The 26,535-nt window shown below is 34.9% G+C and overlaps 2 protein-coding genes across 2 annotated transcripts in view; one reads left to right on the top strand and one right to left on the bottom strand.

Moving 5' to 3' along the window:
- LOC140743364 (uncharacterized) overlaps nt 1-233 on the bottom strand; it is a 36,812-nt gene extending 36,579 nt beyond the window's left edge. The window contains exon 1 of the mRNA XM_073074540.1: nt 1-233. Coding sequence (XP_072930641.1) covers nt 1-127 — 127 coding nt within the window. The 5' untranslated portion in view covers nt 128-233.
- Nucleotides 234-7,593: 7,360 nt separating this feature from the next.
- The window catches only part of LOC140743362 (homeobox protein caupolican), a 134,269-nt gene continuing 115,327 nt past the window's right edge, over nt 7,594-26,535 (top strand). The window contains exon 1 of the mRNA XM_073074538.1: nt 7,594-8,084. Coding sequence (XP_072930639.1) covers nt 7,992-8,084 — 93 coding nt within the window. The 5' untranslated portion in view covers nt 7,594-7,991. The remainder of the gene's footprint in view (nt 8,085-26,535) is intronic.

Below are 26,535 nucleotides of genomic sequence, written 5' to 3'. Positions count from 1 at the left end.
CTCTCATGTCAGGATTCATAAGAAATACTTTGAAGTGTTTAACCAACTCATGATTTGTGACTTTGCCGTTGTGCGCTATCATAAATTTGAGTATTTCATCGAAACTTAATTCGGAGGGCGGCGACATTATGATAACGTTACAGTTGTTACATGAATCACAACACTTTATAACTGTAGAAACAAAACTTAACCTTCAGATGTAGATGTAGCATAACATAAACGTCAATGTCAAACGCTTAGAAACGCTCACATGACACAATTCGTGTATTACGTTCCGTTTTGCACTGTTTCCGATTGTCAACTTTATTATTTGCCATAAGATTGTTACTATTTTAATGAAATACATTATACTAATACTGACTCGTCAGATAATACTGACTCGTCAGACACAGCCTGTTAGCGTACTAAGGGTCACCTAAAAAAAAATGCCTGCTAGTCTAACGCCCGAACACAATCGAACGCCACCCGAAATTTTTCTAAGGTATGATCTTCGATCACTAATAGGGTTCCTATTTGTGATCCAAGGGATCCATTAGTAACGAAAGATGTGGCCGATTTATGACCGAAACCACTTTTTTGGCCAAAACCAGAACATGATACGGTCTATAGTGTTTATACAGTCATAGTAATTTTAAGAACACAGTGACCTTTGTCAACCGCAAGTAGGTGTCTACCATTTATCTTTAGGTGCACTTGATTTAATTCGACTTGGTTTCTTAATTGCTATTTCGTTTTCTTATTTAAGTAATATGCACAAATGTTCTTGTTCCAAAAAATATTGTATTCCGAATTGGTGATTGGTGATATTTTTGTTTAAGTAGGTAGTACTTACATCTCGTCTTTTTCTTTTCTTGTGTGTAATGTGTGACCGAGAAACGCATACAACAATTTCCAGTTTGGCTTACATTATTTATTGGAATAACCCATCTGTGTTGTTAATTTGATTTAAACTATAAATGCTCTGGAAACAACACTTCGTAACAAAGTCCAATTTTAGTGGCCTATTTAGTGTATGACGGCGCATACTGTGAAGAGGTCAAGTTAAGTTGCCGGCATCCGATTCAGATTCTAGTCACTCAGAATTGTAAGGAACAGATTATGGTAGTAGCAACACTAGAGGCACATTGAGTAGACTCCCCCCCCTCTCCCTCCTCTTCCTTGTTTCGTTAATTTTCTCATAACCAAAAACAGAAGCTTATGCCTTTGATTTTGTAGTTAAATGTGCCCTATCAGCTAAAATCAGCATTCGATTATCTTCCTGTTCGCTTTTGCTCTATGCATGCAATTACCATTTTAATATGCGAAACCTTAAGTTTTCACAGTTCGTGCGCTCTATTGAATTCCAATTGCTAATTCTGAGTAGGTAGTTCTATTGAATTCAGTCATTAGCATAAGCACGAATTTTCGTGATGTGACATTTGAAACGTTGTGCCAGTTGGATATTATCTGTATTTTGTGTCTGGCATTGTGAGTTGTGATTACGTACTTTTATGAAGTACTGTCAATATTTAGGTAGGTAGAACATGCACGTCTACACAACGTTTATTGATAGTTATAGGTACTTTGTAGTCCCGGGACCAGAATAGGTCTACGGTATCCCTTCCGGGGCTTCCGGGGATGCAGGCGGAAAGAGTGGGAGTTTGAAGCGTCCAGTAAGCAACCTCGGGAAGTACGGCGGTATGGCGGTATGGTCGCATCCGTCGTAAACACCAGATGTGTGGGAAGAGCGAAAAGTGCTCCCCCAGAGCAGAGCCCGATCGGGGCATCGCGCTTGGAGGACACCGGTTGTGTTCCGTCGGAGATCCCGGCGTTCTCCAACAAGCGATGAGGACGACCACCGGGGGGATCATAAAGCGGTAAAAATCCCACAAAATCTGGCGTCGTTCCCACGTCGTCGGGTACCTTTTGAAGGTTTCCCTCTCGTAAAAAAAGGTATTTATCTAATTGTCGAATTTGAGAAGTACGTGTAGAATTGTCCATAACATTATGACTTCATCGATACCAAGCAGTATCCTAGACGTTAAGAAACGCACCTCTGATTTTCCAAGTTATGTGCATATTTACAAATTAACGATCACTAACTTACACGGTGAAGGAAATCATTGTCAGGTATACCTGCGAAATCTTAAAAAAAAAGTTTTCAAAGCTATGTGAAGTCTAGCAATGCGCGCTTGGCCAGCGCGGTGGACTACTTATGGCCTAATTATTCTAATTCAGAGAGAAGACCCGTGCCACCAGGAGAACAGTAGTGGGTACTGATGATGATGATGAAATACAATTGACACCCCTATAAACTGTTCTTTAAATAGGTACCTACTTAAGTCTTATTAGGTAGATACCTACTGATCGTGTTTCTTACATGGATGATTGTGTAATTTTTGACATAATTTGGTAATCTGATGGTAAGTCAGTTGACTTTTATTTGAAATAATATTCGTAAATTGATTAATTTGACAAATTTTTAATTGTAGGTAGGTTACTACATAAAAAATACTTTACCTTATTGATTAATTCCTCCTATCCTATTTGTTCACAAAATGAGAAAATAAAAAAAAACTTAATGCGCTGGAATGGTTACGCGAGGCATTCCAACTTTGGGGAGAGCAACGAGTCTTGAATCAATTGTAATGTAGTGGTTGGAAATAAGAGCTAGATACTATTAAAATTAACAATAATATACCCATAGGTTTACGTGTGCGATGTCCACGTCTTGTTTTCTTGTCCTCTGTAGACTTGCTACTTAACACGCAGAGTTCAAACGCTACATCCCGCATTCGAGCATCGGTGGTAGCTACGTTTGGACGCGCGTTTTTTTATAACGTGATCGAACGAACCCAGTCACTAAAACGTGATGTCGTGCGATGCAATTGCTAAACTGCGAATGGCCGATGCTAAAAGTGTTTTGTTTTTTAATACAGGAGTACCAAACGAGCATGTATTCCACCTGATGATGGCTACTGCCCGTTGACATCTGTAATAAATGCCAAATAAGATTAGGTTCCTACCTGAGGTCAGCCACATTTACGCTGCTACTTCTGAGGACTAAGCTAGAATGCCTCGAAAAAGTATGTCTCCCTTACCACATCCTTCAACCCTGAACATATAGCTGCGCTTTACACTGCTATTGTAAGGCAGAAATAGGTGTGGCGGTGGTGCCGCCGTACTCGAACTACAGAGGGTTGTACCACCTTCAAAATGCTACTGAAGTATAAATGAGTATAAGAAAGTATAATTTTAAAATATATTCCAGTGATCAGTAGCGGAATCGTGTATATTTGATTATACTTGAATATAATCTTACGCTGATATTGACGACCCTTGTGGCGAAGCGGACGTAATGAAGGTCTGAGACGCAGAGGGTGCTAGGTACGATACCTTGCTAGACATAGGTAAGTGATTAATTTAGATTTTGATCTCGGTGTCGGTGGATCTCGGTGTGTATTCGCCTTTTTGTTTCCACGACATAAATAAAAGAAAAAATATTAATGTGGGGATATGATGAGAATAGAAGGAAATTTATGACACATACTACTCGGTGGTCAAGGACTTCGTTATATTTTTGGAACGTACGGAAACTACTTATATTTTTTTTTACAGAACTGCCTTAATACTGTACAAAATTTCAACTACTATAACCCATAATCACACCATAGTTCAGAAAATTATAACATAATTTAATATTCTATGTAGGTATATATGTGATTGATCGGTGGTAGGTAGAAAGCTGGTAGAGCCCTCCGCACTACTCCGTACTGCTGAACCTACCACCGGTGTTCAGCGCTGCTGTGTGTGTGCGTGATACTCGGATAAACTGACAAACGAGAGCTTTTAATAGTACCTACCCAAAGACAGATAGTTGACGATAAACGAAATCACTTAATATGTTATCTACATATTACTAAGTAGGTAACATTTTGGGAACCCAAAATAAAAAAGTTAACAATAACAAGGTACGTGCGGATTCTGAACATCAAAGTAATATAAAGTTTAGCACGAAGCATATAATTTTCGACAGTTCCCGTTCCGCTTAGTAGCAAGTTTGTTAAATTCATGTTATACCTATATCCATAATGAGGAACTTTCAGTTTACCACCTTACCTACTAGTTGTGGACTTCCCGCATCTAACAAGAATTAGACATTTAACTTTTAATTGGCCGCTTGTAAGGTCTTCAGAAACTCTGCACGCCGTAAGTGTTTAACTATGTTATACGCTTCTCTTTTAATAATGACCGAACTTGTCTTGGTTGGAATCTAAACTTTGGGGTGTGGGCGAATCGATACGTGGTTGAGATCTACAGACATGTACGAATTGCATTAAACTTATAATTACCGCATTTTGGCGACTCAATAAGAATATTGTTAATATCCCATAAGTACTTTGCGAGTTACTTACATACTTACTACTTTTGTTAATTGATATAGTTTCCCTAATTTTATATCAAGTATTATTTTTCATTTACTTCTACAAAACAATACATACAGGCGTAGATAAATCTTCCTTCTTTGTCGAAGTCGATAAAAATGTAATAGAGTAAACATCCCTAAACATTTTACAACAATGTCATTTGGAATTTAATCGCAACATTAAGATATAACTTAATTTCGGAACATGCAGAACTTCGGATTTCCTACAAATATCGAAATTGGTCAGGCGATCACGAGTCAGTCAGATTTTTTTACGTCAACATATCATTTTTTTATTATTGAAGTAGCAAACAGGCGTGCACTCCACCTGATGATATGTAGCTATTGATATCAACCCCAGATAAGATTAGATTCCTACCTGAAGTTGGCCACAGATGAGTTGCTACCCCTAACTTAGAAAGCCTTATGTAATTATTCTCCCTTGCCAAACCTAAACGGAACACAGCAGCGCTTAACAGGGCTGTTATTGATTAGGCAGAAATAGATGCGTTCGGATTCGACCTACAAAAGCTAGACTACCGTCAGAAATAAACTTTGTGGTAAAGCACTTAATTAAAACTAGGACACTCTCCGGCTCACTGAAATTGTTGCTGGATCGATAATCTCAAGAAAGCTGGTGGTAATGGTTGGGTGAAAGCAGCGGAGGACCAAGTGTTGGTGCACATCTAGGGAGAGGCCTATGCCCAGCAATGCCAGTATACATAGAAAAATAAAAAGCGTAAAAAAATTGATTTGGAAAAAAAATATACTGTTATAAAGGAAATATACTAAAAATAATTTTGAATATTGTGAATTAACTAATAATACTATATGAAAGAATTCAAAGTCCACACACTTCTGAATTTCGCTATAGATACTTTCAATTTATTCGTATGACATGTTTTATTCACTTAAAGCAAAGTTAAAGTACTTAAATCGATATACAAGTATCTTCTAAATATAACTCCATTTAACCAGCCTACGATGGCAAGTCTTCGTAATTATCGTCTACGTAGCCTTAATCCAACAACGAAAGAGTATTAAATGTGCAATACGTGGAAAATGTACGTGTTCTCAATCGTTCAGTCTCGCCGGGCTTTCACATTAGTGCATTAGATACAAATAGAGCGGAAGCCTTAAGAGTGCCTGATGACGTTAATATATTAAATAAACAGGAAGGCTAGGGTCGTTTTAAAATAACTGTTCTTAATCATTGTGGAGCTGAACCACTTAGAGTGGCAATGAGGATCAATTATACTAGAATCGTATATGTTTTTTGGATTTTTTTGTCTCCATTACGTGGTTTAACTTAGCTCGTTTAGAATCTCACGTTCTCACTTTTAAGAATATTTGGGCATCAATGATTTCAATTTTGACGACTTTCAATCGTGAGAATTTAGTTGGGATGAATCCCGTTACGTATTACATTGTCTCAATTCTGTGATAACATTAGAAAATCATATAAGAAATGGTAGATAACATAGAAATTTATGGAGGTAGAATCTTCTGTAGTTCGACTCCGGAATTGCCATTAACACAGCTTTCCTGCCAGCCGTGTTAAGCGCTGTTACTTTTGAGTTTTACTTTGAATGGTATGGTAAGGTAAGTATTCCTCTACTTGTCAGCAACTAATCTGTGGTCGAACTCAGGTGACTAATAATTTATATGGGGTTTATTACATGGGCGGCTGTAACTTAGCATTGGGAGGAGTGCTAGTTTACTCGTTTTATATTTGTATATTATAAAAAAATATTTAGCATTTGAGGATTTGCCTGTGGGTAATGATAGGAAAGTAATTACTGTTGGAGGTTTTTGGAAGTTTTTAGCACCTCTTATGTTATTGAAGTAAAATGGTATAAACCTTCGTGTCAAAAAGTCCACGAAAAGCCAACATTTTCAGGCGATGGAGCTTGGAAAGTGGAACTTTAAACTAGAGCAGAGGCACAAAAAAAAAATCTTAAAGGGTTAAAGGTACCACGAAGAAAAAAATGAGTAAATCCTATGGGTTGTTATTGAACGAAACTTTCAAAGTTTTACAGAAGTGCCTTAATTATGCGGTATACAATTTAGCACATCAAGCGTCAGATTTGAATCTAAAGGAAACTCTGATTTTTGGATACCTATAGACATCACACAACACAGATATGTACTCTTATAACTTTGGTCTCTTTGCGTGTGCGTGTCTGTTCATCCATTCGTGGAGAAAGAGACTACTTATAATTTCGCAATACCAGAAATTTGAACGAAGAAAAAGCTCGCCTGATATAATTCTTACCGACTGATAAGATAGTTGTGTATCTACATTTTCCTATTCTTTTTCAGATGACATTTGTATAACTATTTTTGAGTTAGCGACCTAATTTTGTTTTTCACGATGTATTTAATAGGTAAATACAGTTAAAAAGTACAAAGTTATTTTTACAGTTCAATAAATGAATGTTTATCAACTATGGAACCCTTCACCTTTTCACGTTATGTGCGCATTATAATTGAAATACCCGCCTTATTAATGTATTATTTTATTAATTAAATTTTATGACGTTGCTGTTATGTACTTATGACTTTTTTCTTATGCTGCCGTTGATACAGCTGTATTTTAAGCTATGGGCAAATGAGGGATATCCGGTAATAATACGGAACCATACTTGGTTATAAGCTCATAATGGGTACCATAGCCGTATAGTAGTATTATTAGGTGCAGTATAATAATTGAGGTTAAGGAAGTAACAAGTAGTTATACTCGTATAAGTATGTTTTTAATAGTGATAGGTAGAAAAATATTATAATAAATAGTTAATCTCGATAGACTTGAGAGTTTTACTTGAAGTGACTGCTCTGTAATAAGATAGGTCGGTCGAGTTACTTAGTAAACCTGCACTGAGAAACTGGATTGTGCATAATGTTTTATTGTGTTCGAGAAGATGAAGCGTTATCCATATATTTAGTCCATTTTAAACTGCATAGGTACTGTAGGTCCAGGATGGTCATGTTTAAAGCTGGTGAGCGGTCGCTCGGAGGTACGGCCATGTTGCGGCCACGGACGAACGGCGGGAAATCGCTGCCGCCCATGGGAGGCGTGAGGCGCCGAGCTGCGGGAAAGGGACATGATGATGTAGACGGAGGCAGTGCAAGCGAGACGGGCGCGAGGCGGCGCGACGCAGAGGGCGTTCGGCCTCGCGGGCCGCCACACACTCCTGTTCCGGTCGCGTCGACGGGCGGCCGGGATCCCGCGACTCGCCACACTGACTGTTTCACGCTGTTTACACCGACTTTTCCTAGTACGTTTTTTGAATGCGCGCCGGTAACAGCGGGCACGTGATCCGCCCGCGGCCGCAGCTGTTTTTTTCTCTCTCACTCGACTCTGTGACAGCTGAGTGTCGCGTACTATCGCGCCCTTTCCCGCCACTTTCAGACCAAAAGTAGAAAGAAGCCTTCGAAGTTTTTGGCGCGAAATGCGGTCGGCAAAGTTTCGCACGAAGGAAACTGGATATCAGTGGTAGACTAAAATGACTGCAGTTTCTTGTTAGTGAAGATTGTTGAGCTGTGTTACTTGTTCGCGTTCTCAGCTGTAGGAGTTAAATTGATAATGGATGACTGGGAGCGACACGTGACTCCCCTCCTGCAGGACATGGGCTGCTCGAGCGAGGAGGCCCAAGATGACTTCTTTAACCAACAGGACGTAAGTCATTAAAGTAGACGTAGAAACCTTGGAATTAGACCAGATTCCTTCAGGGAAACTAGATTTTTCTTTTCAGAACAACAGCCGCAGTATAAGTTTAAGTCGACTAGTTTGAAAGCAAAACTTGAATCACATATGTTGCATCAAATAATCTTACACACGTCTATAAAAACTTCTGAAACAATCATAAATATATCTACCATGGTACCACCTACTACACACATTCGTATACAAACTACATATGTGCGTTTGTACATTTGGTTTGTCTTATTGGATTAATTAATCAGCCACCTTAGACTAATTAAAATTATCAACTAGTAATAAAACACCCACAAATGGTTTTATCTATGTATAGGTTTAATATGTAGAGCGATATTTAATCACGCAAATGTAACTCGTAACAACATTTCTTATGCTACATGGTAAAGGTGTAATATGAAATATCTATCTGCATATCAAGTACTTTTATATAATATACTAAACTTTATTAATATAAAGAAATTAGTAAAAAAGAAACCTATAAAAGCTAAATAAAAAGAAAATCTTTTCAAGGCTTAAATACTTCTTTACGTACTTAATGCTACAGGAAAATATGTAGAGATATTTACGTAGAGCTAACTTTTGGTAGTGTAAACTTACGTGATTATCGAGTCAGTCAAAACTCAAAACCAATATTTAAGTGTGAACAATATACGAGTACATAACTTCATATATTAAGTCGGTATTCAGTATCTGTAATCTACATCGCATCTTCTATATTGATTACGTCATAATCCGTCCTTAATCTCATTAATCTTTACATTTACACTCTAACATGATCTCTACATTGACAGAGACAGTAAGATATGTTTAATAGACTCGAGAAATGCTTTGATATAATTGATAAAATAATGTAAATGTAAAACGAATGATTATTAATTACCAACTATTTATTGTTCAACCACTTCGCGCTGGAATTCTCGCAGGACAAGGCTTCATTGTTCAATCACTTTTAAGAACTTTTTTACAGAACAAGAGTTCTTTAAAAACGCTTGTAGATTTCGTCGTAACATTATCCTTTACCTTTAACTCTAGTGAAAATTATGATCGCATAAAATTATGATATCTTAAAAAATGCCAAAATTGGCGTTTGCACCTCGCACGAACCCCAGACCAACGTGGCAGGCCGAAATTCGGAACACTTATCACTTTTTGAAAAAACAAACAAATGAATAACTTAAAGCTGATTAACAATATCTTTAAAGAAATGTCCTTTAAATACTACCACTATCGGTCATCCGTCTAACCTTCCGTCCCCATCGCCAACTGTTAATAGACAGCAAAATTAGCTCCAATAATAGAGGATCAAACTTAAAGATCAAGTCTTGGTAACTTTTACATTGATATGATAAAAACGGAGTTGCTATCACTTTATTAATTCCTGCTCCAATGGTAAAAGTCGGTTTCATTGTCACTTGGAAACTAAGTTTATTACGGCCATAAATTACTTCTTCTAGCTCATCGTCTCGGAAAAGTTGTCAAATGAAATATATTTAAGACAACCTAAATAAGAGTATCAAACTCATCCTTTGCGTAATAAATTTAAACTGTATCTACATGTGATGAATATATCAATTGAGCTCAAATAATTATATTTTACAATTCCTATTATCTGAAAGTTTTTAAATAAAATGTTTGATCATTCAGTAAGACCACTAAAGATTAGCCAACTTTCTGTCTTGAAAAGTTTTCCCACTTTAAGTTGATTGAAAAAATAAAGGAAGTTTAATTCAATTTAAATTAATTCGCATAAATGTGCGTGGAATTTAGTCAAAGCACATAAATCTAAATAATTAATTAATTTAGAATAAGTAATTGCAGGTTCGTACATATAAGATAACGCGCAGGCTCAAAGTATCTAACCGAAAAGGTAATTAAATTGATAACGCTACATTGTCAGAATTTTTTGCTGAATAGAATTTATTTTATATTTTCACCAATGTTTAAAAGCAGGTGTCATATTTTTTCTTAAGGTTTAAGTAATTTGAACTTGTTTTATATACATGTATAAGTAGTATGCTACTTATGCAATGTTGATAAGCGTTGATAACGCATAGTTTTTACCTTTCAAGACTTTTAGGTCTAATAATCTCCAGAATATACTGGTTTTAATAATAATATTATGAATTTCACCCCTGTGACTTAAGAGATTTTATTCCTTACGTTGAAATTTTCCGTCAAAAACAATAGAATAAAGTTACTATGTAGGTACCTAAACTTACAAATTATTAGAAGTAGCTTAGTAGCTAAAATTTCATTAGAAACAAAAATGGTCTTACGATATAATTACAGTTTCGATAACTTATAGAAACTTGTGATTACTTATTGAGAGCTCATGTTTTGAAGCTTTCAATAAGTTTTATTTTACGGGTTTAACATTTTGTCACATTTTTTCACCATTTTATTCGGGAATACAATTACCAGGGGGCCTACCACCATCTTTTAAAAACCATCATAGTTCAGGAATGTTTTATTTCCTCCTTAAAACAGGAAAATATTCCGTCATACACAGTTGAACAAACTTAAACCCTTATTAATTTTTCGCTTATCCATTGTATGAAACCAACTGAAATTGTCATATTTTGCTTAAAAAGTTAAATTTCCTGTAAAAAAGTAAAAATATGATTAAAATAATATTGTTTTAAGAAATGGTAGTATGCCCCTGGTATTGTATTAAGTGTATAAAACACTCCTCTATATATGTATCTGGTTACGAATTAAATTACTAATCCGTATATTTAAACCTTGACAGAAATTTGGGAAATCCTCAACAGGCGACATGTCCGGCTTAGAGGATCGAGCGTACTCGTAAATATATTATTCAAGTCTGGATGGGAGGATCAAACTATGGCTTAGATAATTGATTTTATGAACTCCTGATATGTATTTCCACGTTGCTCAAAATTAGTATATTATTAGATAATTATGCATTCAATTGTATGCATCATTGTATTCGTTAAACATTCTTCGTATATTTCATACTTATCCGGGGCGTTCCAACTTAGTACTCGGTAGCAAAGCATTTGTGGTTGACCTCAGGTAGGAATCTAATCTTACTTCGTGTTTATTACAGATGTCCATGAGCGGCGGACGGTTGGACTGCATGCTAATATATTTAAAAATCGTTTTAAAAATCTAAAATATAAAGTGACAGAAATGTGTCTATGAGTGCAATTAAAATATTCCTTTCTTCGTTATTACTGTATGGCAGTATTACCGTTACAGCTGTTACTTCACATAATATTCACATGCTTCGTACATACGAGTACAGTCATATTTAAATGTATGCACAGGGGCGCCGGCCCGCCACACCTATGATTAAAAATGGGTAATTCCTGGATTTTCTATTTCCTACTATTGGAAAATGTGCATTCGTGCTATGTGTCATTTTTCAATGAATTTTTGATGCCTTAAGGGGTTAGTGGGAATAGGGTTGCTTTGTATTAAAGCGGCCAATTGAACGACGGTAAATGATACTGACAAATTGTAAACTGATTTTAATTACAGGGTGAGTAAGGGGAGGCTAACTGCTGCCAATGGCTGAGTGGTTCTCATGACTTTAGTTCCAAAATATAATAAAACTAGTCTTATCCGTTAAAAATAAATTTGTAGATTTTTTAAATAAACGCATTCTACACTCACAGCCCCACACTAGGATTCCCTGTGTCGTGGGTGCCATGGACACACACATAGACAAATACACAAACACCCAGACCCAGAAACAGAAATCTAAATTCATCATTTAGATATCTGTCTGGCCGGGGATCGAACCCGGGACCCTTTGCGCGTCAGACCGGTATGGTGACCGCTCCGCCACGCGGGTCGTCGTTTTAAAGAAGCAAGTGCGCTGTTTGTTACTTAGGTATCTCGAAAGACTTCCAATAATCAGAAGTTTAAAAATAAATATGTATGCTATTCATATTTATTTTTATTTATATATTAAAAGAAAAAATAGACAATGGTCAAAATAGCCGGTTTAAATGAAAATAAAAGTGATCTTTGCTAATCTTATAATAGTACAGGATCCAGGGTTCAAATTCGTAATCCGCATGGAAATAATGAATAAGGTGTAGTACAAAGATGTTAAATTTTAACGACCATCTACATTGTATAGATACAATCCATATTGAAAGTTTACAGAGCGTCGGTTATAATAAATAAGTGGATTCTAACAGATTCTAACGATGCTGGTAGGCCAGTTTCATATAAAACGGTGCCCGAGATGGGTGCCATGTGGCACAGTGCCCAGCTAGCTTGGTACAGTTGCGTATTATTGCTTAATTGCCCGAGTAAGTGCCGCCACAATATTCCTCTGCGCTTTGTCTTCATTGAGCTCTACATTGTTGACTATTGGTGTACGGTGACACGCACACATTGGCAACCCCTGGCCAACAGCTGGCCACGTCAAACTCCAGCGGTGAGTGGAGTGCGCTGATTCTGCACTCCTATCCCTGCCTTGCCGATGTGTTCATTATAGGAAACCAGTTTTAAAGATGAGATAGAAATGTGAACAAAATTAAAAGTAGTTTAAAATGCTAATGTATGATTTTATATGACTTCTAATAATATGAGGCAAAAGAAAAGGCATTTTTTCTTTTTACCCGACTGCCAAGGAAGGGTTATGTTTTTCGCGCGTATCTTGTATGTTTGTCTTTCTTTATTTGATCCGATCTAACAAACGGGTGGATGAATTTCAACAGTTAAAGTGTCATTATATTTGTCTCAATGACCCGAGTGTCCTTAGATAGGTGTTAGTAAAAAAAAATCAAAATGGCGGATTTTTGGCGCGAAATAGTAACACATTTAAAAAAAAAAGTTAACCGAACCTATCGAGTAGGGTATCAAATGGAAGGAAATTAAACGGAGATTATAAAAACATATTTGTATATATATAAAACAGTAAGGTGACTGACTGACTGACTAACTAAATGACTTTTTCATTTTTCAGAAATCAACGTACAGCCTAAACCAGGGACCTTACAGTTCTGAAATTTTGCACACAAGTTCTCTATATAGCTGGAATAAGTACTAAGAAAGGCCTTTTGGAAATTCTACCCTTAAGAGGGTAAAATAGGGGAAAACAGTTTTTTTGAAATCCTTTAATTTTGAAGCAATTACTATAAAATTTTGTATTTGGCTTTCTGGATAGGAACAAAGACGCACTTATTTATCGCCCTCCGAAAAATCAACCCCGTAGGGGGTAAAATAAGGGTTAAAAGTTAATTTGAACAATCGTCAATTTTGAAGCAAACACTATGACGTTTTGTATCAGGCTTGTTTGATAAAAATAATGAAATGCTACCTCTAACGAGGTAAAATAATGACCGAAACTTTGATTTACGGAAGTTATATATTTTATAGACCGTAAATGGTGAATTTTTTCGCGAAATAGTAACACGTTTTAAAAAAGTTAACCAAACCTATCGAGTAGGGTGTCAAAATAGAGGAAATTAAGAGGAGATTACACATACATTATATAATACATCTTATATATAAAATTCTCGTGTTAGTTACCGTACTCCTCCGAAACGGCTTCACCGGTTTTCACCAAATTTTATATACATATTCAGTAGGTCTGAGAATCGGCCACTATCTATTTTTTTTACACCTTAGTAATAAGGGTTGTTCATCCTTAACATTTTTTTTTATTTATATGGTTATATATACTCGTATGTACACATCGAGATGACTGTCTGACTAAATGAGTGAGTTGCTGTGCAAGTAATCAACGCAAAGGGAAACCGCTGAACTTACTGCTTTACTTTCACTGCTTTTGGAAATTCTACTTCAGCCTTTTTGGTGCAGTCGGGTTTTTGATTTTTTAAATTAATTACTTGTTTTCCACTTGTTATGAAATCATTGATACATAAGAATGGTTTAGGTTCGTTTAGGTTACTGAGTTATTGCTGTATTTCAGAGGTCAGTAGATAGAATTTTAAAGGACCTGACCAATGTACCGTATATTTAATCCGTAAACTAATGTACGTATGTGTAATACGTATGTCTATACCAAACTCACATCGAGTAAATAAATAAAGACCTAACATTAAACCGATCTATCGATCCAGTAGTTTAGAACTGTGATTAGAATACCATTGGCTAAAGTAGATGGAACACAAGATAAAGTTTTCAACCCTATTCACGTATGTAATTATGGGACGTAAGTTATCATTTCAGTGCGCGTAATAACAGGTTCGGTCGTGACACCGGCGGAGTGAGGTCTAATTTCAAAGAAATCGTGATTGCTGGTAGTTAGGAAAACGTAGTAATTAGGAAAATGTATTTGAAGGTAGAACCTTACGTGGCTCGACTCTAGAGCCACCACCGCAACACCTCACCTTCATCAACCCATTACTATCCCACTGCTGGACACGAACCCCCTAGAAAACTTCGTTTTCCTTCGCCGTTTAAGCAAGTGATATTAATTACTAATACGCACATAACTGAAAAATCAGAGGTGCGTGTCTATAAGGAAGACGTACTTGTATTTATCCGAAGCGTTCCAACTTAGTCCTTAGGAGTAGTAATGCATCTGTGGCCAGTGTCTATTACGATTTTTTTTTATATTTTACCTAACGATAAAGCAGGCGGGAGCTATCTGATGGAAAGCAGTCACCGTTGTCTATGGACATTTGCAATACCAGAGGGGTGGCCAATGCATCGCCGGCTTTGAAATTGAGCTTTTTTTACAGCCTTCTTGAAGAACCCTATGTCATGGTCCTGAGGGAATACCTCAGGAGGAAGTTCATTCCACATTTTGCAAGTACGCGGCAAAAATGACCGTCGAGGACCGCCACGGGTCAAGTTGATGTGGATGGAACTTCATCCTTCGGCGAGTGGTGATGAAGGAAGGGTGATGTAGACACCAGATGTAATCTTGAATGTAATCTTATCTGGGGTTCATCACAGTCACTTACCATTAGGTGATCGCTTGCTACATGTATAAATAATAGAATAATCCTAAAAAAGACGTGCTTTAAATAACTGCATTGGAACACCTACTGAAAGTTCGATGTTTGTTTACAGTTAGCTTCGTAAATAAGGATTGGCAGGTCTAATCAGAAAGCAGGTTAGCTGTATAGCTTAGCTATACCCTTAACGTAGATTTTACAAACATTAGTCTCAGACGTCGCATACGAGATTAGTGGAGCGATCATTATCGAATGCGTTTAATTAACTAGAAGTAATTGGTTTTAATTACTTTTGATTTTTATTAACATAGAATAGCTATTACTGTGTAATTATCTCAAGATATTTCATTATTTCTATTGTTTTTTGTACGATTCGGTTTTCTTATTTTTTTACGTTTTTATAAGATCTAATATGTAAGGAATATAATGATATCTATATCACTATGGTCTATAACCTACCTCTTTAAGATAATTGGCCTAGTAGGTACAAGTCGAACTCGCACCCAAAAGGTTCCGTATCACCGATTTTTTTTTACTTGAAATATTTGTTACCACAGCAGCCATTGAAGTACATGCATTGTAAAAATTTGAACTGTCTATCCATTACGGTAACGGTTAGGATATAGAGTCCAGATGTGACAGACGGACAGACGGACAGACAACGGAGGCTCAGTAATAGGGTAATTGTACATTTGTACGTTTTTACGGGGTAGTTGGGTATGGAACACTAAAAAGGTGTGAGCAAATTTCACAAGCCTCGTTTAAAAAGTTTAGTGATACTACCATAGACAAATGACAAATGTGTCAGTTGTTAGTTGTCAGTTGTTATTGTGTAATTTACGCGGAACAATGCCGACATGTGCAGTTAAGTTAAGTGCAAAAACACGATATCGAAGTGCGCACAAATATCGTTTCATTCGTAAATGATCTAAAAACTATTTTTTTTAATATTTTTCTAACACGAAAATAGATGACAGTGACAATTTCAATTGTCAAAACTGTTACATTTTCTTGTTAGGAGTGAGTAATCTTTACTAATCTATGGATTGCAGTTAAAGCTTCAAGATAAATATAATAAATATATGACACCTCCGGTATATGTTCAAGATTCAACCGTTCAAATAGATACATAAGTATATAATACGAGTATTCGATTTTCCTAAATATTTTTCACACATATTCAGGAAAATCTAATACTCGTATATAATAATATCTCTTATTTATACACTTTTCAAAGTTCAATAGCGACCACGTTGACTATAACAGGAAACTTATTTCAGATTCGATCAGCTTAATATTAGGGGACATTTATTTTCTTGTTATAATGACCTAGTAATACATAGTCTCTTATATAATTACCGCGTAACGACTACAAATGACGGACAGGTGATTTGTACATTTGTTTTCCTCAGTTAATTAGACAGTACCTCAATTGCATTTTACTAATATAGGAACGTTGCCATATTTAAGTCTTAATTATATGTAATTAACTCCTTAAAGTAATTAGTAAGTAACAGACTGGGGATACTACTATCGAATTAGCAAGTTTTAAATTGTCCAATCATTATTTAGGTATATTATTTCTAGGGTGGCAGGCGTATGGTGGTAATTAATAAGCACAAATTGTTATGTGTAATTTTAAGTGGTGTAACACCACTTAAAATTACTTGTATTTATGTACATATTTTTAGAACAAAATTTGTTTACCTATCTATAAACCTAAACGTAAAACGATGTATGTAGGTACCTATAACAATACATAATATTGTATTATAAAATATTTAGATATGTTTAATATTTCCATCTACCTGTGAGGTACATAAGTGGATCTAACTCTTTGTGAATATTTGGGTGTTTTAAAGGTTTTTTTCTGTTTTTTAATCACAAAATGAAAAATATTGATGTGACAATTAATTCAAAATATTTCTTTAAATAATACATTGAAAACAAAAACATTAAATGAAAAATAAAACAATAATTTTACAAATTTCCCAATAATTGGACGCACGTATACTCCCACATACAAAAGAAAAAACTATGCAGGGATCATAAAATGAAAAATTTGAAGTAGAATTAAACACTACACTTAATGATCTTGCTTGACAAACAGACGCCACTCCGCCTTCTATTTGTATGTTCGTAATGAAAGGCGGTGAAGAAAGAACAGAAAATTGTACCACTCTAATAGGACTAGCATTATCAACCACCTCCGACCAGCCTCTGTGACCAAACAAGTGCATATTATAGAGTTCCGGTTTGAAAAGTAAGAGTGGAAGTAATTGCTGGTAACAATGATAATAGGTTATAGTTATGATTTTTTACAGCGGATCATAGTAGGAGTAAAGTGTAACTTGTAGATCATTTAACGAAGTTTAGCATCCGTTAACGGAGTTTCGTATACGAAAGTAAATTTGACATCCGATGAAACTATGATAATGGGCTTTTGTTTTTGATTTTTACAGCGGACCACAGTACGAGTAAAGTGTACCTTATAGATCATTTAACGAAACTTAGGATCCGTTAACGAAGTTTCGTATACGAAAGTAAATTTTACATCCGATGAAACCTATGTTTCCAAAGCTAAGATTAGTTATTAAATAACTGGTATCTTTTATTGTTCGTGAAGTGCACCGGAATCTGAAGTATACGTGCAATTACACTGGATTAGGCGAACAAAACTACAGTCTTTTGTACCGAGTGAATGCTAACATACGAATATTTGTTCGTGCGCGAATTAGATCCCCAGTATACTATTCAAAACAGGATGCATTTATGCAGTTATATCTAAAATGACAATGAAATTAAAAAATAAATCAGAATGATTTAACTAAAAACTGATTTGCATTATGAAAAACAGTTTTGAAAATAAGAAAACATAATTATGGATAATAATACATTTTACGTACTTGCAAAGGTAATGCAGATATGTATTTATGTGGATAATTAGACACGGGGAAACCTCACATAATACGGTTCAAAATTTCACTGTATTGCTTTCCCCCATTTAGCAATGGCCCCATATAAACGCACACGCACACACAAGTAGATAATTAATACGTTTTATACCACAAAGGTTGGCGCCTGTCACTCACACATTTACAAAGATGCAGTAAATTTTTGTGACGGGTAAAAATGTTGAACTCGCGTCAGGACACGTGACCTGATCGAAAATTCGTAAGATATAATGTTTGTATACGATTGCGCAATAAATGAATATTGTATTTTACTACATAAGTAGTAGTACTTTTATAATGATAATTAAAGTAATTCGTGCAAAATTATTCCCTTACCATTCCAAAATATCAAAAATGCATAACGTTAATACTCGTATTCAAGTTTTCACTTCTGCCGGCACTCCCAGACTGTAATCCTTTGATTTTTTTAGTGTTGTTGCTGTTGGCTCTGTTGGCCTTTACAACTTTACCGGGTTCTGTGGCAAGCCTAGAGCTCAGCCGGGGCAAGAAAACTGTGGGTTGAAGCAAGATTAATAAATAGTTATTACGGTTGAAAGGAGAGGTGGTGGTGATCACCGTTGCCGTTTTCATGAACCGTCCGCCTTCGCTAAAGCTATAGAAGGTTTCGGATGGTCAAATATTAAATAACATACTGTACCTACCCTTAGTATCAGTTTTTACGTTTGTACAAAAATGACTGTTTTTGTATTTGTTTACGTATTTGCCCAAACATTTAGAATCAGCGCCCACAGCGGACTGTATCAGATCTGATTGAGGGTTCATGGCTCATGCTAAGGGTACAGGTGAAGCTAATAAAAGTGGTAATAAAAATTACACAGAGGAGCGAGCTGTCATGAATGAAATTATACTATTTATTTATGTATTATTTTGCATACATAAATTCAATTATTGTATAATACGTTCCGTTTATAAGAATAATTAATATAGTATGTTTAGTAATGCATTCATGAATAAATAATTGAAAATTGCAAGAAGACTGTAATAGCAATTGTGCCTGTTAATTAATTTCAAGTTTATGTTTTATTTCATTTATTTTGATAACCATGTAGTATATTAAACTCTTATTTAGCTTAAATTATTTATTTAGTTAAATTGGATCTACTGATTACATGACATGAATTGAATTGAACCATATTATATTACTACTATACTACCAATATCCGAAGACATTTTGTTTAATGTTTTTGAAAGCAAATGGACACAGAACATTTTGTACATTATTTTTAAACGTAACAACTTCTACAGCATGGCAGGCCTCCCCATAAGTCCAGGAGGCTAGATCATTCTCTACCGCGCTAGTCCAATGTGTATTTATAGATGGATTAGTGGTCTGGAGTACTGGCTCAGTGTCTGGAGTACTGGCCCAGTGTCTGATGTTTTTAAGCCGCCCGTGAGGACTCCGACGAGGTTTAAAGACATATCTAATGACAATAATCGGGAGTAGCTTATTAATGGGTTCTCTAAAGCACGGATTGGTCAGCAATTTGGTCACTAGCAGTCACCAGTCACAAAAAAATTAGATTATTCTGGATCTGGGTGTTCGTGTAATCGTTTTTTGTCGATGACAACACACAGGAAATTCTAATATGAGGCTAAAGTGCAAAGTGTTTAAATAAAATTTACACCATACGACATTATGCATTAAAACGCACCTACTCACGATTTCACGAATTTACTTCGCTTCAAATAAAAGGGTTCTTAAAGAAAATTGATTTAATATCTCAATTTCGTATTTGATACATACAGGTCAGCGAACAAAGGGTGATGTTGATACTATCGCGGTTTTAATTAACTACTGACGCCGCATCGCCCCCGCGTAGTTCATCAACAGCAAATACCTAAATCAGGGAGTAGCTTCATCAAGTTAATGTTTTAGTTAACCTATATGATTGTTCATACAAAGTATAGGAAGCAAGTTAATTAAACGAGCTGATATTGTAGTAAGGAAATAAATTTTAATTAGGGATTAATTTGCGACTGATTCAATTTCCAGGTTTACATAGTGCAGTGGTCGGAAGACATGCATTATAGCTTACCTACCTACTAAGTGAAATTCGCGATACAAAAGATGCGACATGAATTACTTCTTTTGCAAAATACTTATTTAATATCGGATGAAACAAATTACTTAGCAAAATAATTTAAAAGATCATTAAAAAATATAAGTACATTTTTTTTAGGTATTTTTTATGTTTAGCTTAAAATCTAAAAATAGTTCACCGCCAATTAAAATCACAAAATAAATAAAAGGTTCACATATTTCATTGTAGGTACAATACATACGTATGTTACTTATTCCAGTGAAGTCATTAGTAATTTACCTGCGAAATATCGTAATACTTAATTTTCTTATAATAAGTTTGATATTGAGTTCATGTTGGCTAGTTTTATTACATGAATTAGGATGATTGTTGGCTACTATTATTTCTTCTTTATGATTTATACGTAATAAAAATCTGTTTTTTTTTTAACAGTCAATTTAAAATAATTAGCTATCTACCTACTATTTCAATACGCGATACTATAGAAAGGTATTCCGCAGTAATATCGTTTTTAAGATTTTCACTTTTAATATCTAAAAACGTGGAAACGTTCTATATGTTTCACAACAATATTCACCTATTCAGTCAGATATTATTCGGTTCACAGCTGATATTCATTATGTATATGATGCCCATAATTCAAGCAACACCAATAATGTATGGGATAAATCTGGAAGGCAAATTTTTTAACTAATTACTTCACACTTTACAGAAGCAAAAAATATCGGATATCAACAGTCGACTGGTTTCATGAATGATACAAGTTTCAACAAAAACGTCATTGTTTTACAGATAAAACCCGAGCAAGCCATCATGTTTATAATTTCCTGTTAAGTCTCTCATAAAACAGTTCTCTAAATTGAAAAACATGGCCATAAAATCAATGGTATGTGACTGTTCATCGTGTATATCGCTTGAAAGCTAATGGCAATCTTATAAAGCGCATTTCAAGTTGACTACTACGATGTATAATTATAACAAGGCTCAACCGTACGACTGATTACCTTTGGGTATTATTATTTTATGATGACAAGAATACTACAAAGCCAATTTGAGGACGAGATTTGATTTTAATCAAAATGAAAATGTTAAACCAACGTTATATTAGAAATGTAATAAAATTGTATAGATGTTCGCATACTTAATATGATTATCTTTGCCTTGTTTGTGATTTTAACAACTGACAGACAAAACATAAACTTCCTGAAATGATTCGTTCTGTCTCCTTTATCATTTTGATATTTGCAATATAGACGATTCTCAGTTTTTAATGTATTAAATATTTCTTGTTGTGGACAATTTGGTAAACATAGTGGTCCTTCGAGGCGGATGTTTTGTAGCGTGTCGAATAGGCTATGACATACGCGCTTTTCTCTTAAAAAACAATAGACTTGTATATTTATTGTTGTTGTTTTAAGAATGGTTACCGCGATAAAAGGCTATTTACAATAATTTGACGAATAAAATGTCTTTAAAATACTATAACTAAAATACATCGACCTACGTTTTTACCATCACAAATATACAATCAAAATCAGTAGGTACGAGAATTAAGACGTTTAGTCGGATCGGATGTCGTCGTCGTAAAGTAGAAATGGTCGTGTTGCAATCCACGCGTTGGAAACAGTTGTTGTATAAATATTTGAGGTACATTTGTAATTCCAGTATTATTTCATTTGTGCATTTGTTGTGTATTATTGCTAGAATATAATAGTTTAAAAGTTTATATGTACACATCTTCTAATATTTTTTCCTGGTATGTCATTCAATCACTGGTCATCAATGATGGTCGCAGAAGATTTTTATTTCCAAGAATTTTGAAGTATGTAGTGATATTCTCAGTACCTTACACGTTAGAAGAAGTGTATTTGCTCAATAAAATGGACGCGAGCAACATAATAATAAGGTATTTTATACCTAAGGCTATTTAAAAGAAATAAGCGTGGCACAAAAGATGGACAATGGCATTTTAGCTTGAGTGATTGTATAAGGCAGTTGGTATCAATTGTTTTGTATTAACTATTACCATCAATGCGTTATTGTTTCACATAAGGCACATATCAGGCTCTTTGTCCTGGTTAAGGCAATTTCACACTAGTTACACACAGGACAGGAGAACACGTATCTTTGATAATAGTATTGATTAATATCAGTCATTTGAATAGGCATTATCATAAACCGTATACGCTAAAACAGCGCAGATATAAATATACATTATTCCCCCACATCATCAGTGATGATCATCATCATCATCATAGGTGATGATGATGATGATGATCATCACTGATGATGTGTGAGCTAAACTGAATGAATACTTAAGTGTCTGACCTACAATAACTGTTAAGTAGGTAGCAACGTGGATAACACAACTTACGTCATAGTGTGTTTTACGAACCTTACTTCCCTTTCTTTCTAAAATAAATACACTTCAAAAAGTATAGTTCGCGCTAAACTGCTAGTCAAAAGAACAGGCTAACAGCTACTAATGAGTGTATTTCACGTATTGAATTAACCAAAACACGAGGTGGCTGAATGGTAATGATCGTCACGCGTAATAACGTCGTGACGACGACGCGTGCTCGGTAACGGGACAACGCACGTCGTGCCTACTTTTCGTACGTTGTTTACACTACAAATGTATACACATATAATAGGTGTGTAACTTATTGCATAATACAATACGGTGTCGCCGTATTTATCAAAGCGGAATGTCAATAGTCGATTCTCTTGGATATTTGTGGGAACTAGCACTCCTATTTCGTAAAGATATTTGATATGTGTGTATTTTGAATTGTATTTTGTATACCACAAATGCAAGTTTTTCTTATTTTCAAACTATTTATTGTAAAATAATAAGTATATAAAAATACTTCTTCCATTTAATGGGTAAAAAATTAATGACGGACGGACGGTCTTGGTTAATACTTAACTTTTCGCATAATTTCTCATGTGTGACTTGTGTCTTTCATGGGACTAAATGTCTATAAAATGGAAATAATACTTGATTTGATAAAAGGAACGCATAAGGTGATCAAGATATTTAAAGAAAGTAAAATAGGTATAGGTAGATACATATTGTATATGAATTTTGGTTTTTATCTATTCTTCTAATCATGATTTTTAAATAAAAATAAATTCGTGAGTTCATATAAGAAGTATGTTTTTTTAATAAACAAAAAAAAACTAAAAATCTTGTTTTTAGAAAATGACGAGATACATAATATTTTTTAAGGAATTATTTTGAATAACGAATGGAGCAATATAGAAAGGTCCTACGTGGAATTTAGGGTCCTTATTAATTATTCCAATACTATCCATTCTACCTATTTGCGTAGAATAAAAACACACAAAGTTGATGTAAGGCGGAAGCGCGGTTCTACTATACATAGGTATATTTATATCTAGAAACAATATTACATTGGTACTGTTTTCAAACAGTTCACGCCCTAAAAAGCCAACATATTGTAAACATAATGCATGCGAAGTCGTTGAGCCGTGCCGCCCGGTGCGCTTGTGGTGTCGCTAATCTGAGATATCGTCACAGGTTCGGTGGCGAAACGACCCAGAATAGTGGGTATCAGGTTGCATTCCAATTTAATTTTTTAATGCAATACTTTAAATTTTGTAGATGCAAGCAATTTTGTCGTTTGCGAAGATGTTAAAGTTGGTACTTGAATAAGCTCATTCATTTAAAGTCTATATAAATCATGTTAGGTAGCTATTAGCATATATTTTATCATAGTAAATCAGAAAAATAGATGTATTGTATGGAGCGTGTCAACTATCATTAATATGTAACTCAACCATTATTTGTAACTGTTACAATTTATGCAAATCAATTTCTGTTAAATCTTACTAAATAACTTAAGCGCGAAAATTATTTTTATATGACAACTCAGATATGTATATACAAGTATAACTATAATTGTACTGGAATGTCTTTATCTTATTTTAAGAGATAAAAATAGCAAACGGATGTTTTCATCAGATGTAAAGTGGTAATTTCCGGCCATGAACATTTGTCATTAACTTCAAAGAGAATAGAATTCCTATTTGAATTCTGAAGCCAATCATAAATGCGCCGAGTACCAAGTTAACACCCCTCGTGTACCTAATTGTGCACTTGTATTCAGTAGAAATAACTTTGTTTTTATTTAGTAAAATAAGTGTCCTTAACTATGTTTTTATGTACTAAAAGGTACCTAGGTAACAAGTAATTTCCTTGTTCAGACTGCCTAATATAGTTTGTGATATAGTATAGTGTGACTTTATGAAGTTTGCTTAGCCGACGGCCTTAAGAAGTTTTTCTATCGTCCGGTCTTAGTAATCTACTTTAATGAAGCAGTAGAGTATGCGCATTCGCAATTAGTTCCAGACTAAGTGCGAAGTAATTAAAGACGTACACGTTTTAAAAGAAGGGCGCCTCTTTACGTTAAAGTCAAAAATCGAGGCACTTAGCGTTGGTACCAGGTTTTCCCATTATGTTTAACGTTAGTTAATAGTTCTGCGTTGCCGTGTGAAAGTCCAGTTGAATAATATTCAGGTGGCCTTAGGAAGTGTTTCCTTGGACACGTGTGTCCGCCATTAACCAACCGTTCGTCTACCCGCATTATTTTACTCGAGAACCGGTAATTTTAATGAAATTCTATACTAAAATGCAGCTGTGCCACACTCCGCTGGGTACCTACGCAGTGGCAGAATAAATTTCTTGCACATCAAAACGTATATTGAATTTTTATATCCTATTTTTAATGCGAAAGTTATTGGCAATCAATTTTTCGATCGTTTTTATACCGAAAACAAAGGGTGTTCGCCGACTTTGACACTGTTGTGGCTTTTTCTGTATATTTTGTAAAAAAGTAGTGAGGCAGGCCGTTCAACTATTTAATTAGTATCAACACACAAGACATGGAGAGAAAAAGCGTCATCCACGACTTTACTCAAATGTTTTATTGAAAATTGTCTTAAAGTTCTATGAATGAGAGATAGTGTCAGTGGAAAGCGGGATGAAAGTTTTTGTAAGAATATCTTGATAGTATCGTTCTATAGCCCTATTTTATCTCTACGCGTAGGCTACTTAGATATTTTCGACTTAGCAAGAGAATCTCCTCTTTTAATCTTTTATCGATTAAAGTACATTTTTAAAGCTACACACTCACAAATAATATTTTATATGTTATATTTTAACAATTATTTAGACTTTGCAAATAAATAAAATAAAATTAAGGGACTATAGATTGGGCATTTCAGATTTTAATACAATCTCTTATCCCGATTCACACTAACTATTACGGATTGATTAAGTTGATATATTTCAGATCGACTTATTACCAATTGGTAATAAATATTGATTGCATTTCCTGCCTATGTCTGTCTATTGCCACTGTAGTTGTCTTTACTATTGTGCAACACACCAACGCATTGATAATGTGTATAAAAATAATACAGACCATACAAAAAAATATGACCTTTCAAACACGCAATGGAAACTACTGAAACGCGCGCATGCAATCGTATATTCTACGTATTGACGTGACAGGAGTTCATTTTATATAGATTTATAATCTATATTGATAATTACTTTTTATCAGTGTTTTAAAATAACTAAATTTTAAAATAGAAAGAAAATAAGAAATAAGAGAAAAAAGAAGGTAGTATTATGATAATTGCATAATGATTATTTGATAACTACAGAAATATAAAAAAATAAATAAACTAAAGATGAGCACAGATGAACCTCTTAATAATAGTTTAATCAATCAATAAATCAATGATGAATCAATAAACCCAGACCCACAACCGAAATCTAAATTATTCTACTCACCTACAGATTTGAATCCAGTGTCAGATTTGTGATAGCATCTCACGGGACTAAGCAGTTTTGAAATGCTGTCTTTAAAGAAAGTAAGAGGCTTTAAAGAACTGACAGACTAATTTATACTCTGGAAACGTTCATAAAAAATCCCTTTAAAGATTCGAAGGTTAAATATACAAAGTAATAGCAATAATAACGAGTATAACTGAAGATAAGAACTTACATATCATGTGCTTATATCCAGTATATGGATCGCATAGTTTTAGTAGAACAGCTTTAAGATATCACTAAATCCGCTATCGAGCCATTCGCTTCCCTGAGACCGTATTGTACTCGAACAAGACCCAGTTTACTCCATTAGAAAAACAAGTTAAGGAATCGTTTCTTGGACCTTGCACCGATAATGTGGCCTATAAGATAAACAGATTACCTTTACGTATTAGGTATGAGTAACGATACAAGCTTATGTTTGCTGTAATGAGCTGTAATTGCGTTGTTTATGGCGATTTTAGACATTAACTTGGTTGTAGTTATGTGGGTTTGTTATGCGTAGTCAGGACTGCCGTGTGGCTATTTATTGTCAATGGTAGTATCGAGCCGTAGAAGCCACTTTGTATATATGTCGGTGACTTTTATTACTTACGTAGATTAGATTAGTACATAAAAGAC

The sequence above is a fragment of the Epargyreus clarus genome, unplaced genomic scaffold, assembly GCF_041222505.1.
Source record: "Epargyreus clarus isolate Ecla_fem2 unplaced genomic scaffold, WU_Ecla_fem_2.2 ptg000007l, whole genome shotgun sequence".
NCBI lineage: Eukaryota > Metazoa > Arthropoda > Insecta > Lepidoptera > Hesperiidae > Epargyreus > Epargyreus clarus.
The sequence above is the reverse complement of the archived record's forward strand: the minus strand, read 5'-3'. Positions and strand labels throughout refer to the sequence as shown.